Source organism: Erinaceus europaeus, chromosome 4, assembly GCF_950295315.1.
Source record: "Erinaceus europaeus chromosome 4, mEriEur2.1, whole genome shotgun sequence".
Classification (NCBI taxonomy): Eukaryota; Metazoa; Chordata; class Mammalia; order Eulipotyphla; family Erinaceidae; genus Erinaceus; species Erinaceus europaeus.
Genome location: NC_080165.1, coordinates 132,564,297 through 132,583,303, shown reverse-complemented (window position 1 = coordinate 132,583,303; position 19,007 = coordinate 132,564,297). Strand labels below are relative to the sequence as shown.

At 39.0% G+C, this 19,007-nt stretch overlaps 1 protein-coding gene across 2 annotated transcripts in view; it reads right to left on the bottom strand.

Moving 5' to 3' along the window:
- MAN1A1 (mannosidase alpha class 1A member 1) overlaps positions 1-19,007 on the bottom strand; it is a 236,454-nt gene that overhangs the window by 91,121 nt on the left and 126,326 nt on the right. For both annotated transcript variants that reach the window (XM_007521293.3, XM_060190533.1), the window contains exon 6: positions 701-795. In XM_007521293.3, the coding sequence (XP_007521355.1) occupies positions 701-795 (95 nt within the window). The remainder of the gene's footprint in view (positions 1-700; positions 796-19,007) is intronic.

Sequence of the window (19,007 nt, the reverse complement as noted above, 5' to 3'; positions counted from 1 at the left end):
CAACCCTTTTTTTTTTGTTTTGTTTTGAGGGATTACATTTCCATGGACATAGTACATCCAAGATTTTCTACCCAAATGAAATTATAAGGGAAGACTGATCTGGTTCATTGGAGCACCTCCTTTCCCTAATTAGAACTGTGGATTGGAAAGCCTCCGCTATTCCTTTCTCAGTTATAGCAATATACATCCCATGTTGGAATTAGTTGTTATATCACAACATAGGGTTAGTCCTTGTGTCTATCTGTGCCCAGCAGTTTAATGAAAGGATTTGGCAACTTTAGATGTTATATCGTTAATAAACATTCAAATCAAGCATGACTTGGATGGTTTTTGACTACTAAACTACATTTTTACTTGTGATTAATAGTGGTTTACAAGATTATAAGATTGCATGGTATAGTTCCATAACTCACCTACCACCAAAGTTCTGACTCCCATTGTCCCCATGAAAACCAACACAGTTCTCAAAAAGTCTTAGAGATAGTTTTTTTTTTTTTTTACTTTTGAATGTTTTTAAAACCATATTTCATGATGGAGACCCATCTGAAGTTATGAATCAATGACTAACTTCCAATATAAGGATGGAAGCTCAGAATGACTGAGTCAATGACAACATGCAATTATTCATCAAATGACTTATTGGTTAGACCACAGTCTTGAGTATTTCAATATAAAACATGTCAAAAATGAAGAGTTTTACCTTTTCAAATTCAGTAATGCCCATGGAATTCCAGAAGGAGTCTGAAATGCAGGTAGTAATTTTATGCCAAGTTCCACTGCTTTCTTTCGAAATATCTGAAAGTTAAACAGTTCAGTGAGCTATCATTGTAAGTAAAAAAAAAAAAATCTCTATTACTATATCACATTTAGTACTTAATATATTTTCTTTCTATGAGAAGGTAAGTTTATCATGTTATCAAAATTACTGAAACAAAGAATGATCCAAAGGTCACTGTACAATGGTATGTTTTTGAGTTTGGGTTGTACTTTAGTTCTATAGTGGGAGAATTGAGTCATAATGACGTCTAGGATATTTTCTTAAGATTTTAATATCCAGGATTTACTGCCCCAAATTCGGATGCAGGAAACCAAATCAAGGGCCTCATACATTCAAGTTATGTACGCTACCACTTAGCTATACCTTTCACCATAAGAATTTTCAAATATACCACCTGTGATGTCAGGGCATACAAATGTGCAAGTTGGGATGATTTTTTTCCCCCCGAGCTCCATAGTCTATAAAATGGGAATGGCAACAGTGCTTATTATTTTAAAGGTTGTAGAAGAAACAAATGTATTAATATATATTTAAAGTCAGTAGGAAACATAGTAATCACCTTTAAAGGTTAGTTTCAGTTTTCATGGTGAGGAGCACATGGCAGTTTACAAAGAGTTTTCCCTATTTACCACCTTAAATTCTTTCTTGTTTTGAATTTTATCTGACCAATGTTTTGATGATACTTTCATCTCTGTCTTTGACTCCATGTGTGTGCATGTATGCATGCACGCACCATCCCCAACACACACTATTAGTCAGGAGCGTCTATTCTCAAGAGTCAACTAAGCCCCTTTACCCCTTTGGATTCCTGTATTCAATATCTCATTTAGTTCTAATTGTGTATTTCAACTTTAGTGTCACAGTTTTATGTCTGATGTCATTCGAATCTTAATAGGTCCAAGATGAAATACAACATTTAATGTCCTAGGAAAATTTTCCAGTTCTGTCACTGACACCACTAAAGTTGGTTCCTAGGGCTCAAGTGAAGAGATATTTTGATTTTTTAATTTATTGCTCTTCAGGTCATTAAGTATCAACATTATTTTCTCTGAAATATTTATAATGGTTCTCTATGATATAAGCAATGTTTATATTTTCATCACTAGGTACACTAGGTTGGATAAACATGCTACCTGTTATATTTCTTACAAGGTAAAAATTTCCTTCTGTTTCCATCAATTTGTACCAATTACTGTATACAATACCATATGACTTTTTGTTCAAGTAACTAAATGAAATAGGTAAGGAGTGAAAGACGATAATCAGCTGGTCTCAATCACATGAGACTTATAGCTAAAGCAAATGAACTAGCAATTAAAAATAAAACTAGACTGACTTCTGGAGGCGGAGCTATGAGCAGCAGCAGATTATCTGTTTCTCTCCTCTCCTCTCCTCTCCTCTCCTCTCCTCTCCTCTCCTCTCCTCTCCTCTCCTCTCCTCTCCTCTCCTCTCCTCTCCTCTCCTCTCCTCTCCTCTTCCAGATCAACTAGGAATACCAAAGGAGACCACCTGGGACCGAAACGAGACAGGACTGGAACGAGTACAGGAACCCACCAGGTCACCAGTGAGTGCAAACACGTGTGGCTGGTGACAGAGAGGAGCCTAGGGAGAGATTAAGTGGCTGGTGACAGTGCAGCAGTTTGTCAGTTGAGACACCACCTCCAGTCTGTTCCCAACAAGGAGACAGCTGAGGGGAGGAGAGGACTCCCCAGAGACTCACCAAGTGCAACTCTGGGTCTCCAATGCTTCTGCCCTCAGAGTCTGGAGCAGCTGCAGGGAGGGACACCAGGGGACAGAGATCTAGCCAGGAAACTCAGGAGAAGACCTATACCTCAGTGGCATAGCATATTGGTGGGACTGTGAAAGTCTCTTTGCATAACCACTGGAGTATCTCTGCCACACCCTGCTTTATCTCTTGATCAGGAGTCAGTGATTAAGCTAAGAAGCCTACTTGTAGTTTAAAAGCCCTCAGGCTCCCAGAGCCTACAGGGAAGAAAAAGAAAAAGAGGCTTTTAAACCACTGAGCTCCAACTCAGGGATTAAAATACTATTGAAACAACTGTTAACTTCCACCACTGTGAACCCTTTAATTACCTTACTTAGACACAAGTCAATCCAGGCAATAGTGATCAGTAATTTGAAAATTACTGAGAGAGGGAACTCATAACTTAATATATAAAATGGTTAAACCAACAAGAAGAAATAATGGAGAAACAAACCAGGACAAGAGTCCAGCTAAAAGCCCCCCAAAGGGTGAAGAACAAAATAATGAGTTCAACATACAAACACTAGCTAAGGAAATAATCACAGGGGTGAGTAAAGAGTATGAAAGAATTGTAATCAGAAATACAGGAACAACAAATAAGAATCTGGAAGAAAACACTAATTATCTCAAGATTATTAGAGAGCTGAAAGCTGAAATAGCTGAGCTATGAACACAACTAGCTGAACAAGATAAAACAGTATCTGTTGATATGCTTCTAAATTCTGCTTATAAGACAGAGACTTAAAGTGAAAGCTATTATCATATCTGACAGGACAGACTTTAAAATAGATAAGATTACAAAAGATAGGAATGGACACTACTTAATGCTCAGAGGATCAGTCAATCAAGAGGACTTAACAATTATTAACATCTATGCACCCAATGAGAAGCCATCTAAATAAATCAAACGTCTACTGAAAGAGTTACAAAAATATATTAACAGCAACACAGCCATAGTAGGGGACCTCAACACCCCACTGTCTCAACTTGACAGATCATCCAGGCAGAAAATCAATAAATACATAAGGGAGCTACATGAAGAGATACATAAACTAGAACTATTGGACATTTTCAGAGTCATTCGTCCCAAGAAACTGGAATACACATTTTACTCAAATCCACATGGGTCATTCTCAAGGATAGACTGCTGGGAAATTATGCCAATGCAGTCACATCTGCCATGTTGTCTCCTCAGGCTACTGCTAGTTCCCGCGAGAGTTGGGACATTCTCGGAGTGCCTGTTCTGCCATGTTGTGCCCTCAGGGCATTGTCTATATCCCCGCGATATCCAGAGTGCTTTGGTTACTCCTCCCCCCTCCCATTTTCACGAGAGTTATCATCCTATCCTGAAGTGCTATGGTTACTCCTCCCCCTTCCCATTCTCGTGAAAGCTGCTCCTATAAAAGCTTTTCTTCTTCTGCAACTCTCTCTCTTGCCAGCGCTTCACTCCGGTGTTCAGACGCAGGAAAGGTTACTGCGTGAGGCAGCCATTTTCGCTACCTCCACGTGGCCCAACCTGCTTCTCTACCACCCAACTCTGAGGTGCCAGCGCAAATAAAGATTTGTGTCTCCTCTTCGCTCCGGACACCCTCTCTTCTCTGCGGCCCGCGCACAACAACATCTGGCTCAACAACATCTGGCGCCCAACGTGGGGCACGAACCCACGGCCCTGAGATTAAGAGTCTCATGCTCTACCAACTGAGCCCTGAAAATGGATGGCGCTGGAGCGTCGGGCCCATACCCGGCCGTCACACAGTTTTATCCGGTAAAGCGAATGATTAGAGGTCTTGGGGCCGAAACGATCTCAACCTATTCTCAAACTTTAAATGGGTAAGAAGCCTGGCTCACTGGCATGGAGCCAGGCGTGGAATGCAAGTGCCTAGTGGGCCACTTTTGGTAAGCAGAACTGGCACAACGGGTTTAGCGCAGGTGGCGCTAAGTGCAAGAACTGGCTTGAGGATCCCAGTTTGAGCCCCCGGCTCTTCACCTGCAGGGGAATCACTTCATGGGCAGTGAAGCAGGTCTACAGGTGTCTTTCTCTCCCCGTCTTCCCCTCCTCTCTCCATTTCTCTCTGTTCTATCCAACGACCACAATTATCAGTAATAACAACAATATAATTACATACAATAAAACAACTAGGGCAACAAAAGGCAAGATAACAAAAAAAAAGGGATAATATAGTTCCCGCTTCCCTACACCTTAGAGTCTTTGTTAAAAGATAAGTTCTTTTTCCCCATGAATCACCCAGGACCTTCCAGATAACGGCTAACTACCATGACAAATAATATAAAATAATAATAATGAATAGTAAAGATACATCCCCCAATACTCAGTTGGTCAAGGCACCAAACCTCTTTTTCGATAAAGCATTCAAATCAGATGCCCTGCTAACCACGAGAAGCAGATTGTTTGTGTTTCTTCCACAGGAATCCCAGAAAAAACATCTGGACCCCTGCACACCCTGACATCACCCACTAGATGGCATGACTACAGTGGCAAACCCCCGGAAACCCTAGATGCCACCTGACACGATCTGAAGAACCTGATTCACAGACAACCAAGGACAGAACTTTTTTACTGCCTGTCTGCCTTTCCTGCTTCTGCTTTGACCTGTCACATTTTGGCGGTTCCAGCTCACTCTCTACAGAAAAGCAGAATTCCAGAGGCTGACCTTCCTCATGCAGCATTTCATCCCCTGCCATTTCTCCCCCTAGTCACCTACTTTGGACTGAGACTTTTATCGGACTTGCTGGTATACCCTTTGGACACTTTACACAATTTTACAGCAGCTTTCTTCCCTTCACATTGCTGGTTTTTCATAGACTGACCCTGAGTAGTTCACAGACTTTACACACTGTTGCCCTGGGCATTAGATAAAAGGAAAGGGGGAGATGCTGGGAAATTATGCCGATGCAGTCACATCTGCCATGTTGTCCCTTCAAGCTACTGCTAGTTCCTGCGAGAGTTGGGACATTCTCGGAGTGCCTGTTCCACCATGTTGTGCCCTCAGGGCATTGTCTATATCCCCGCGATATCCAGAGTGCTTTGGTTACTCCTCCCCCCTCCCATTCTCACGAAAGCTGCTCCTATAAAAGCTTTTCTTCTTCTGCAACTCTCTCTCTTGCCAGCGCTTCACTCTGGTGTTCAGATGCAGGAAAGGTTACTGTGTGAGGCAGCCATTTTCGCTACCTCCACGTGGCCCAACCTGCTTCTCTACCACCCAACTCTGAGGTGCCAGGGCAAATAAAGATTTGTGTTTCCTCTTCACTCCAGACCCCCTCTCTCTTCTCTGCGGCCCGTGCACAACATCTGGCTCAACAACAACAGACCATATGTTAGGCCACAAAGACAGCATCAGCAAATTCAAGAGCACTGAAATCATCCCAAGCATCTTCTCAGACCACAGTGGAATTAAATTAACACTTAACAATCAGCAAAAGATAATAGTCCCAAAATATGGAAGCTCAACAGTATACTTCTTAACAACTACTGGATCAAACAGGAAATAAAGGAAGAAATCAAAATGTTTCGAGAGTTCAATGAAAACAAAGACACAAGCTATCAAAATATTTGGGACACAGCAAAGGCAGTACTGAGAGAGAAGTTCATAGCTATACAAGCACACGTTAGGAAACAGAAAAAGCACAAATAAACAACCTGATTGCACTTATTAAAGACATAGAAGAAGAAGAACAAAGGAACCCTAAAGCAACCAGAAGAACAGAAATCACTAAAGTTAGGGCAGAAATAAATAACATTGAGAATAAGAAAACCATACAGACGATCAACGAAAGTAAATGTTGGTTCTTTGAAAGAGTGAACAAAATTGACAAACCTTTAGCCAGACTCACAAAACAAAAAAGGGAGAAGACCCAAATAAATCAGATACTAAATGAAAGAGGAGATATCACAACAGACACCGCAGAAATTCAACATATCATGCAAGGCTTCTATGAACAACTATATGCCACCAAACTAGAGAACCAGGAAGAAATGGACGATTTCCTAGATACCTACCAACTTCCAAAACTAAGTAAAGAGGAAGTGGATAACATGAACAGGCCCATCACAGCTAATGAAATTGAAACAGTTATCAAAAATCTTCCCCAAAATAAAATTCCTGGACCAGATGGTTTTACAAGTGAATTCTACAAAACCTTCAAAGAAGAACTAATACCTCTACTTTTAAAAGTCTTCCAGAAGATTGAAGACACTGGAGTACCCCTGCCAGCTTCTATGAAGCCAACATCACTCTGATACCAAAAGCAGACAGGGACACAACCAAAAAGGAAAACTATAGACCAATATCTCTGATGAACACAGATGCTAAAATACTGAACAAAATTCTAGCCAACCGGATACAGCAGTATATTAAAAAGATGGTTCATCATGACCAAGTGGGGTTTATCCCAGGCATGCAAGGTTGGTTTAATATACGTAAATCAATCAATGTGATCCACCACATCAACAAAAGCAAGACCAAAAAACACATGGTCATATCAACAGATGTAGAGAAAGCCTTTGACAAAATCCAACATCCCTTTATGATCAAAACACTACAAGAAAATGGGAATTGATGGAAAATTCCTGAAGATAGTGGAGTCTATATATAGCAAACCTATAGCCAACATCATACTCAATGGTGAAAAACTGGAAGCATTTCCCCTCAGAGCAGGTACTAGACAGGGCTGCCCACTAGCACCATTACTATTCAACATAGTGTTGGAAGTTCTTGGAGCAAGGAATTAAAGGGATACAAATTGGAAGAAAAGAAGTCAAACTCTCCGTATTTGCAGATGACATGATAGTATACACAGAAAAACCTAAGGAATCCAGCAAGAAGCTTTTGGAAATCATCAGGAAATACAATAAGGTGTCAGGCTACAAAATTAACATTCAAAAGTCAGTGGCATTCCTCTATGCAAACACTAAGTTAGAAGAAATTGAAATCCAGAAATCAATTCCTTTTACTATAGAAACAAAAACAATAAAATATCCAGGAATAAACTTAACCAAAGAAGTGAAAAACTTGTATACTGAAAATTATGAGTCACTACTCAAGGAAATTGAAAAAGACACAAAGAAGTGGAAAGATATTCCATGTTCATGGGTTGGAAGAATTAACATCATCAAAATGAAAATACTAGCCAGAGCCATCTACAAATTTAATGCTATCCCCATCAAGATCCCAAGCACATTTTTTAGGAGAATAGAACAAATGCTACAAATGTTTATCTGGAACCAGGAAAGACTTAGAATTGCCAAGACAATCTTGAGAAAAAATAACAGAACCGGAGGCATCACACTCCCAGATCTCAAATTGTATTATAGGGCCATTGTCATCAAAACTGCTTGGTACTGGAACATGAATAGACACACTGACCATTAGAATAGAACTGAGAGCCCAGAAGTGAGCCCCCACACCTATTGACATCTAATCTTTGACAAACAGGCCCAGACTATTAAATGGGGAAAGCAGAGTCTCTTCAACAAATGGTGTTGGAAACAATGGGTTGAAACATGCAGAAGAATGAAACTGAACCACTGTATTTCACCAAATACAAAAGTAAATTCCAAGTAGATCAAGGACTTGGATGTTAGACCAGAAACTATCAGGTACTTAGAGGAAAATATTGGCAGAACTCTTTTCTGCATACGTTTTAAAGACATCTTCAATGAAACGAATTCAATTACAAAGAAGACTAAGGCAAGTATAAACCTATGGGACTACATCAAATTAAAAAGCTTCTGCACAGCAAAAGAAAGCACTACCCAAACCAAGAGACCCCTCACAGAATGGGAGAAGATCTTTACATGCCATACATCAGACAAGAGTTTAATAACCAACATATATAAAGAGCTTGCCAAACTCAACAACAAAAAACAACCCCATCCAAAAATGGGGGGAGGACATGGACAGAACATTCACCACAGAAGAGATCCAAAAGGCCGAAAAACACATGAAAAAAAAGCTCTAAGTCTCTGATTGTCAGAGAAATGCAAATAAAGACAACAACAAGAAACCACTTCACTCCTGTGAGAATGTCATACATCACAAAAGGTAACAGCAGCCAATGCAGGAGAGGCTGTGGGGTCAAAGGAACCCTCCTACATTGCTGGTGGGAATGTCAATTGGTCCAACCTCTGTGGAGAACAGTCTGGAGAACTCTCAGAAGGCTGGAAATGGACCTACCATATGATCCTGCAATTCCTCTCCTGGGGATATATCCTAAGGAACCCAACACATCCATCCAAAAAGATCTGTGTACACATATGTTCTTAGCAGCACAATTTGTAATAGCCAAAATCTGGAAGCAACCCAGGTGTCTAACAACAGATGAGTGGCTGAGCAAGTTGTGGTATATATACACAATGGAATACTACTCAGCTGTAAAAAATGGTGACTTCACCATTTTCAGCTGATCTTGGATGGACCTTGAAAAATTCATGTTAAGTGAAATAAGTCAGAAACAAAAGGATGAATTGGGACGATCTCACTCTCAGGCAGAAGTTGAAAAACAAGATCATAAGAAAAAAAAAAAAACACAAGTAGAACCTGAAATGGAATTGGTGTATCTCACCAAAGTAAAAGACTCTGGGGTGGGGGTGGATGGGTGGGGAGAATAAAAGTCCAAGAAGGATGACAGAGGACCTAGTGGGGGTTGTATTGTTATATGGGAAACTGGGGAATGTTATGTATGTACAAACTATTGTATTTACTGTTGAATGTAAAATATTAATTCCCAATAAAGAAATAAAAAAAGGAATGGAGGGAGAAAGAAAGAAAGAAAGAAAGAAAGAAAGAAAGAAAGAAAGAAAAAGAGAATTCCCTGTCTCCTGGTCCTAAGGGTTTGAAAAGCCAAGTTTGCAGATGTGGTTTCTGATAAAATCTCACCTCCTAGTTCATAGAGATGAATTTTTTCACTACCTCCTTTCATGCCAGCAGGGGCAAGAGAACCTTCTGGGGGGTCTCTTTTGTAAAGACTTTAGTTCTCTTCATGTTCTATCCTTCTGACCTAAGCTCCTTCTAGAGGACCCCCCACCATCTCTGATTAAATATCTGAATATGGGGGCTGGGTGGAAAACATACAGTCTATAACAGTGACCTTTTTCAGTGTCAGGTATATTGTCCACAAATGCCACTAAGACAGTTTCTGGCTTCAAGTTGCTGAGTCAAGTAGGAAAATGCAGGGTTGGGTGGTGGTGCACCTGGTTAAGTGCATGTATTACAGTGCGTGAGTATCCAGGTTCAAGCCTCCAGTCCCCACCTACAGGGGGAAAACTTCACAAGTGGTGAGGCAGGGCTGCTAGCCTCTCTCTCTCTCTCTGTCTCCCTCTCCCTCTCCCTCCTTCTCCCTCTCCCTCCCACTCCCTCTCCCTCCCCCGTCAATTCCCCTTTGACTATATCCAATAATAAATAAATAAATAATTTTTAAAGGTAGGAAAAAAAATAAAAATAAATAAAAATAAAACTAGCTATTAGACTTGATAGAAAACGTGGTTATTGAAGTAAAGTGTAAAGAAGAATAAGTAGAGGTTTTTGATTGTGAGATGACACGAGAATATTGGTGATAGATGCAACTGAGTCTTAACATGTATAGAGGAATGAAGCTATACTACAATACTGTCAATGAATAACCCATTTTTTAAAAAAATTATATTTATTTATTCCCTTTTGTTGCCCTTGTTGTTTTATTTTTGTTATTGATGTCGTCATTGTCAGATAGAACAGAGAGAAATGTAGAGAGGAGGGGAAGACAGAGAGGGGGAGAGAGAGACACCTGCAGACCTGCTTCACTGCTTGTGAAGTGACACCCCCGCAGGTGGGGGGGGCTGGGGCTCGAACCAGGGTCCTTAGGCCGGTCTTTGTCCTTTGCTTTGCGCCACTTGCGCTTATCCCACTGCACTGCTGCCCAACTCCCGAATAACCCATTTTTAAGAGACTGTGTTTCTACATAAAGACGAAACTAGAAGCATTTCCCATTGTCTAAAACATGGAGTCAAAACTGATCTACTGGACCTCGTCAGGAGAAGTTGGCTCTCCCCAAGAAAACAAATATTATAATAAAATAACTCAACAAATTTCATCAGAGAACAGTTGGGATTTCTGGAAGCAAAATAATGTAAAATAAAATAAAAGGAATGTCACTAGCTGAAGGCGATGGCTGCATGTAGACAGCAGCAAGAGCAGGAGGACAAGAAGAAATGTGGCACTGCATTGCCAGTAGGTGCCATGTTCGCGACCATTTCAAATTAAATGTGGTGGTATTAAAAGGCCCCGATGGAACCACTCAGTCACTGAGAAGTTCAACAAAGGTTCTTTAGGGACTACTACATAGAGTTGTAGATGCCACAGGCCCCTGAACAAAACCCAGGGAAACATTTGGGAGACTTAGGCAACTGGACACTTCACCCTTGTGGCAACAGGAAAACCATCCAAATTCTAAGGTCTCCTGGCTGCCGGGTGATCAAAGTCAGACTGCCATGCAGTTGCAAAAGGGACTCTGAACTCACAGCAAAGGGAAACTGCAAAAGGAAAACTACTAGGAAGAGAAGATCTAGAATCCTCCTCTTCAACCACACTGCAAACTAAGGCTTTGATTAAAGGACATCAGGTGCCATAATGCTATGACACTTCAAAACGCCTCCCTCCTCAGATTTCAATTTGCATACAAAGCAGAACTCAGCACCACCTGCAAACCAATAAAAGAAACCAAAGCAGATGGGTGAAACTAGGAAATCTTCTATACTGGGAATTCAAGATTGCTAGGCACTTAGAAGAGAAAGAATTCAGGAATTGTGTTAACTGGAAATACAAATGCAAAGTTCTCACTTTATTATGGAGAAATGGGTTAAGAAATAAATCTAGAGTCTTGCAGAATCACTGGGTAGGAAAATGGAAAACATGAAAACAGACTTACAGAGAGTGAAGTACGCTTTGAATGCATTTTAGTCTCAAATAACAAATCAAAGAAGTAGAGTTTACTCAAGTAGAACAGAGAACATCAGAAATAGAAGACAAAGTGACCACACTCGTTGACTTCAAAGTAGAAGGGGGAGATGATTAGGAAAAAATGAGGCGACTCTTTGAGAAATTGAAGATTTCACTAGAAAAGCAAATGACAGTATTATAAGAAGGAAAAGAGGAAAAGAAAGGAGCAGAAGCCATATTCAAAGAAATAATGTCAGAAAATTTCCTAAATCTGGGATTTGGTCAGGATGTAGATGTTCAGGATACAGAGAGAACCCTGAAATTTCTAAACCCAAATATAACTACTCAAGACACAATACTGTGAAATTATCAAAAGTCATGGACAAAGAAAAAAATTTACAGGCTGCCAGTGAGAAGAAGAAAGTGGCTTATAAAGGCCATTTTATCAGGTTTTTAATGTTCTAAAAGACTTTTCTGCAGTATTTTTTATTTTTCTATTTTAATGAAAAAGAGAGAGAGAGAGAGAGACACTAAGACCAGAGCACAGATCAGCTCTGGCTTATGGTAGTGCTGGAGACTGAACCTGGGACCTCAGAGCCTCAGGCAATGCAAGTCTTTTGCAGAACCATTATGTTGTCTCCCAAGCATTCACACCACTATTTGTTATATCACAATTATCTTATTTGCTTATGTGTTTACTGTTTGACTACCCCACTAGGTGTAAGCTTAGTAAGCTTCATGGATGTTGTACACACACACACACACACACACACACACACACACACACACACACACACACACACACACACACACACACACCCTATACACATATACACTGAGCATCTGCAAAATGCTTCCACTAGCATCTATGGTCTGTAAATAATTATGTCAAATATTCTGGAATCTCAACTGTGAGCACAATTACAGAATGGTTTTGGGTGAAAACATTAATTTGCCTATTGATGCTTTCAGTGAAATCATGCCAGCCTGAATCAATTCTCATCTTCACTGATTTGTTACTTTTTGAGATATGCAATGGGATTACATGAAGGAATCAGATTCTCAAAAACCACATCTTTCTACTTAAAATGGTTTTAGGTAGGTATGTAATAAAATTCTAAACTATCCTATTATTAAAAGAATGGTGGGGATGCCCCAAATCATTTTAATGAGCAGAAAAATTTTATATAGTACAGTTTGGACTATGTGCTGAAAGACAATGATTACAAAAGTATTACCAAATGATAACTTGGCGCTCTTTTTGAATGGGACAGGACATGATGCAGAAAATACAAGCCCTTGGGCCAGTACTTGGATCCTAGAATTGACTCGACAACTATATCAGTAAGGAGCCTGAGTTCACTACTTACCTTATTCTGACTTGTAGTTGTCCCCAGAAAAAAAATGGGAGATTAGGCTAGATAATTTCTATTTTTGATTTATCACTGGAAAAATTTGTCCTCGAAGTCACAAAGCCAATACTACAATGGGACTAAAATAAAAATCAAAGTATTAATATTTCTAGGACTTGCTGGTATTTAAATTTGGTGTGAGGTATTTTATATTCTTAAATCTGATTTATTGATTTGATAGAACAGAGAGAAATTTAGAGGTAAGTGGGAAAGAGAGGGAGACAGAGAAATACCTGCAGCACTGCTTCAATGCTCATGAAGCTTTCCCTATGTAGGTGGGGACCGGGGGCTCGAACCTGGGTCCTTATGCACTGTAATGTGTGCGCTTACTGATGTGGAGCATTTTAAAAGCCATAAGGGCAAGATGACAGTAAAGTATAATCTATGATGATAAAGGACATTTTAAAATGTCTATTAAAATTGGACTCTTTTTGCAGCTTGCATCAGTTTGAGATATGCAGACATTTTATGACCTAACAGGAATCTTCAAAAAAGATTCTGCTTTACAGAGATTCTAACTACATTCATGACAAAAACTAAAACTAATTATCATCCATTGAAATAAGGATGGAAAAAATGATGGAGTACCTACTGAAATAATCTTTCAAATCTATAACTAAAATTGTTTCCAATAATAATTTTTATGGTTTAAAGAATTAAAAAATAACTGTACCAAAACCATATGTTTTTAGTACACTTAAGCAACATCATAGTCTCACTGCTCTTTCTGCACAATGTTTTAAAAAGTTCAGACTTTAGAATATGCCAAATAAAACATGTATCTTTTCACTGTACCCTTCAGAAGGGATTAGACAAGAATATAAATAAGTTGTATGATTTTCTTTGTCTTTGTAGTTTTAAGATCCCTAAAGAACTGTACAGGAATATTTACATGCCAGAGCAAAGAGGACTGAAAGAAGCAATGAATAAAAACAGATGGCGCTGCAAAGAACTAGTTTTAGTTCAGACATGCCTCAGCTTGAAATACACAATCAATATCAAAGATATTTTTAAGTGTTCATGGTGAAAATTTCACTGTTAAAAGATGAAAACTAATTCCCCCATTAATGTACAACAGAGTTTATCTCTTACTCATTTTTGCGATATAAAGTTTTCAGTACAAGATGCCACAGATATGATAAATATATCTTGCTGAAAATAAGTAATATAACCTATATATCTTTGGCTCAGTTGATGAACTCACACATACTATAGGCCCAACTTAATCACTCACCCAGTAAGTATTAATATATATTGAACTGCTGACTTTTCAGTTTTGAATAGAGTTTTATAAGCTTAAATATTTCAGTAAAGCCATAGATGTGTCATTACATCAAAGGGTCATTTAATTCTGTACTCTTGGAATACGGATGAGAAACTGAAGCTTAGAGCAAGCAAACTCCAGCCTTCATGGTCATCAGATGCAGCTTTGTACCTGCATGATGCCACCGTTCCTGGTGGTCCTTCCTTCCTTCCTTCCTTCCTTCCTTCCTTCCTTCCTTCCTTCCTTCCTTCTTTCCTCTCCCCCCTCTTTCTCTCCTTCTTTCTTTATCCTTTCTTTTCTGATAGTGAGAGTGAAGTAGATAGGGAAAAAGAAAATAATCCAGAGTCAAGGTTGCTCACAGAACAGGAAATCAGGAGGCCTGATTAATTCAAGAACTTGCTACACAAGACACATTCTGAGGTATTCCTCTATATGAACTGCCTCAAATACTTATTATTTAGTCCCCTCAATGTGTTCAGGACTAAAAGGTACACAAGAATTAAGATCCCTGATCTCAAGGAGCTTATAACCAGGAAGACAAATCAGTCTTGTAAAATGATATGAACATAAAACACACTGGGCTATACAGGCCATAGCTATGGGAATAAAACAAAAAGAGATTGAGTTGTACCACAGAAGAGAGTTATGATCCAAAAGGTGGCATTTATGAATGTGAATGCAAGAGAGTTCATGTAGAAGCTGTGTATACACTCTGGGTTAAAGTGAGACAAAGCAAAAGGAAGATCAAAATGCACGGCACACTGTAGGGTGAATAGAGTTTAGAAGTTAACATTCTCTTTATAATTTAACAATATTTATTCATTGGGTGGGGAGAAAGAGAACCACAACACCACTCTGGCACATATGATGCCAGGGATAAAACTCAAGGCTTCATTCTTGACAGTCCAACTCTTTATCCACTGCACCCCCTCAAGGCATTAGAAATTAATGTCCAGGTTAATAGGGGTTAAAAATGACAAGAGAAAAAAAAAAGATGAAATAAGACAAAATAATGATCTTACATGTTAAGGTGAGAAGTTGAAAGGGTAGTTAGAAGAATGCATAAGTTAGGTATCTCAAAAAAGTCCCAAGACTTAATTACCTTATTGTCTTCCACTTAGAACAAGCAAAAGATTCTGAATCATGTATAATAGCAGAAATGGATGTAAATTGGGTGTGAGAATGTTTTGCAGATACCTATCATGCAGATATGAGAAATTATACCCATGTGTCAACAGATGTACTATAAAATATTATCTTCCCCTCAATAAAATGATTTGGAGGGAAAAAATGAAGCAGGGTGAAAGGAGGTCATTTTCACTGATAATGAAACTTTTCTGAGAAAGGGTCAAAGAAATATAACTGAGAAACTGTATCAGTTAACTGTGGAGGGGAGAGCTTGAAAAAGTATTCATTATTTTTCAAGAGAACAAAAAGGATTCTGGGTAAAGGAAACAGTATGATGACAGAAAGTTAATGTCCTTCTTCTATCTTGTATTCAATAAAGAAGTCAAAAATACATGAACAAGATGGGGAAAGTTACCACCAGCAATAGTTACCACCAGTGCTATAGGTATTCCCATATAAGGCTAGCGCTAAAACGTGGATTGTGAGCATGGGAAGATAAAACACCCTGCCCGGTGATCTATGTTCTGGCATATTTTTGATAGCTCTTATGGTTAAAATTAGCCTTAGGTTTACTACATATTATGCTATACATCACAGTCCAAGCCATTACACAGTGCTTGAAGTTGGGTTATTCTATGCCAACTTAGAGTTTTTAAGTGGAAAAATAATCAGTACTATAACACTTTCAAAATACAAAGTATTTGTTAATATTTTATTTTTATTTTTATTTTTTTTGTAGTATTTGTTAACATTTAACGTGATAGCACCTAAGTCTGCAAACTTTTGTTTGTTCAAAAAAATTTTTTTAAAAAAAAAGAACATGAAAAAATTAAATGTAACCTACTCAAAAGACATGGATTAAGAAAACATATACTTCGGGAGTCGAGCTGTAGCGCAGCGGGTTAAGCGCAGGTGGTGCAAAGCACAAGGACCGGCATAAGGATCCTGGTTCGAACCCCGGCTCCCCACCTGCAGGGGAGTCACTTCACAGGCGGTGAAGCAGGTCTGCAGGTGTCTATCTTTCTCTCCTCCGCTCTGTCTTCCCCTCCTCTCTCCATTTCTCTCTGTCCTATCCAACAACGACAACAACAATAATAACTACAACAATAAAACAACAAGGGCAACAAAAGGGAGTAGTAAATAAATAAATAATAAAAAAGAAAAAGAAAACATATACTTCATCTGACTAGATCTGACAGAATTTGTGGAATCTACAACAAGAGGTTATTAATATGTGACATCATAGTATTAAAATGGGGACTACTCTGTCTACTATTGTCTTTGTAGGTAAACATCTGAATCATTTCAATATATATATAAGCCAGGCCTGGAAACCTTTTCCAGTAGAATGAAAAGAAGAAAAATGACAATCTCATCTTTACAAGATATTGTGATTCCTACCAAGGTTATTCCTACCAAGTAGCCTTTTATGCTACTAATTTCTTTTTCAGATATTAAAACTCACTCTAAAAAAACACTGAAATATTATCATTAAACCTTTTTATTTGTATACCTTTTCAAAACATGTTTACCTGTTGTTCTGATTTAGTGACGTGTGCAGGGATTCTGTGTTGGTGACTCGGTACTAACAACAAATGCAGACACCTAGATGGGGCAATGAGTTCTAGTTCCCACTCATTAACTGAATGGCCTGTAGGATCCTGATTGCTCACTTAACCACCCTTGTGCCTCAGTTTCCAAGTCTGTATATAGAGACTCACTCTCCTGTACTGCAAAATGATTAATGTGATTAGACATACAAGTGCTTTTAAAGGACAGTAATAGTTAATCATTATCATTGATCTTCCCTATAAGATGCTCCCTCCTCAGGAATAACTGAAAGATAATTCAATTTTGTGGCCCTATGCTAAATGGTCTGTCATTGTTTTCTATAGTCTTACTGCTTCTTTCTACTATTAACTATTAGCTTATCACAACGTCTTCTCACTAGTGAAGTATATTTGCTTTCTTTCTAAGTTGCTGACTAATTCTGTGAACAGTTTTCTGCTTAAGGGCCTGAGGATAAGTTGAATGTCTCCTTCATTGTTGGTATGCATGAGACCCCTTCTGTTTCATTTGGTTTAAATCCCCCCTGCTTAACACTATTCTATTTACATAACCACTTCATTCTATTTACATAACCACTGTTAACAAGTTCCACCCTCCCTCCAGGGCATTTGTGGTTCAGTGATAGGATTCTCACCTAATCTGCCCCCTCTGTCACACTCTGATTTTCACCAGTCACTTTTCTCTCCACCCTCTCTATGTCACATCCTGTTTCCACCTTACTTGGCAAGTATATATAAAGACAGCATTGTGAGTTTTACTTTACCTTGAGTTTAGCTTAGCTCGGCTTAGATTGTGCTGCGTCCTGCATGAATAAAGAGATACTGCCTACAGCTCAACCATGAGTCCCTGGTCGTCTGTTACCCGCCTGTGAAGCCAGCCCAGCAAAAACAACCTAACCCGTCGAAAACAACACTTCCTGCTTATCTTATAGTGAAGGGCATTCACTTCTAAAAATGTGCCTGTTGAATTTGAAGCAATAAAATTAAAGGAATAATTAAAAAAAAGTTCTTCCTTTCCTCCCTCCCTTCTCTCTCTCTCTCTCTCTGTTGTCTTTATTTGCATTTCTCTGACAATCAGTCACCTGAATCAATTTTTCATGTGTTTGTTAGCCTTCTGGATCTCTTCTGTAGAGAATATTCTGTTCATATCCTCTGCCCATTTTTGGATGGGGTCATTTCCTTTTCTGTTGCTACGTTAACATTGTAAATCTTAAACTTAAAAAAAGTGTTATAAGTCAACTATATCTCAGTAAACCTAGAAAAGAATAAAAACTAAGCTCTGAGGAAGAACACAATGGAGAAAACCTGGTAGGCACGGATAACAGGGTAGCGTAACACAAGGGACCGAGGATGACCTATAATCCATCGTTCAGTTGAAGAGCTAGCTGGCAGACTCACAGAATCGAGTTACAAGAGAAATGCTATAAAACTCTTCTGTCTTTAAGCAGCAGTGCACAGGATAAAAACTTGAATGCAACAAAATAAAATAAAAGTGAGGTTTTAGGGAGTCGGGCGGTAGCACATCGGTTAAGCGCACGTGGCACAAAGCACAAGGACCGGCGTAAGGATCCAGGTTCGAGCCCCTGGCTCCCCACCTGCAGGGGAGTCGCTTCACAGGCGGTGAAGCAGGTCTGCAGGTGTCAAAAAAAAAAAAAAAAAAGTGTGGTTTTGGTACTCTGGCCCTAACTGTACTTATTCTGCGGCAACAGTATTTCAAAAGACTTAAGTAGTCCTCATCATGTATTAATGACAGAAATTCCTGCCACATAATCTTCAAGGATTATAAGAGGACTCTTATTTTTCTAAAGGGAGGCTTAACAGTTTTTGTGAATATAAATGACTATAGAGAGCAATGCTTCATCTAATACACTGAGGTTTTAGTATATAATCTTATGATCTCTAGCATTTATTTCCCTCAGTTTTTGACATTACAAATTAGGATGCGATTTTCTAAGTGTCCTAAAATTTCTCTCTCTGTTTTATTAGCTCATTTTTGAAAAAGAAAATTACATTCAGTGTAAGAAGCCGACTTCAAAATATTTGGTCAACGTGGTCCTCAGATTAATATCACTTGAGAAGTTTGTGTAATACAAAGTACTTGACTGCCAGTTAGATTCACAGAATCAGAACCCCTGAGAGCTGGACTCACCAAATCTACA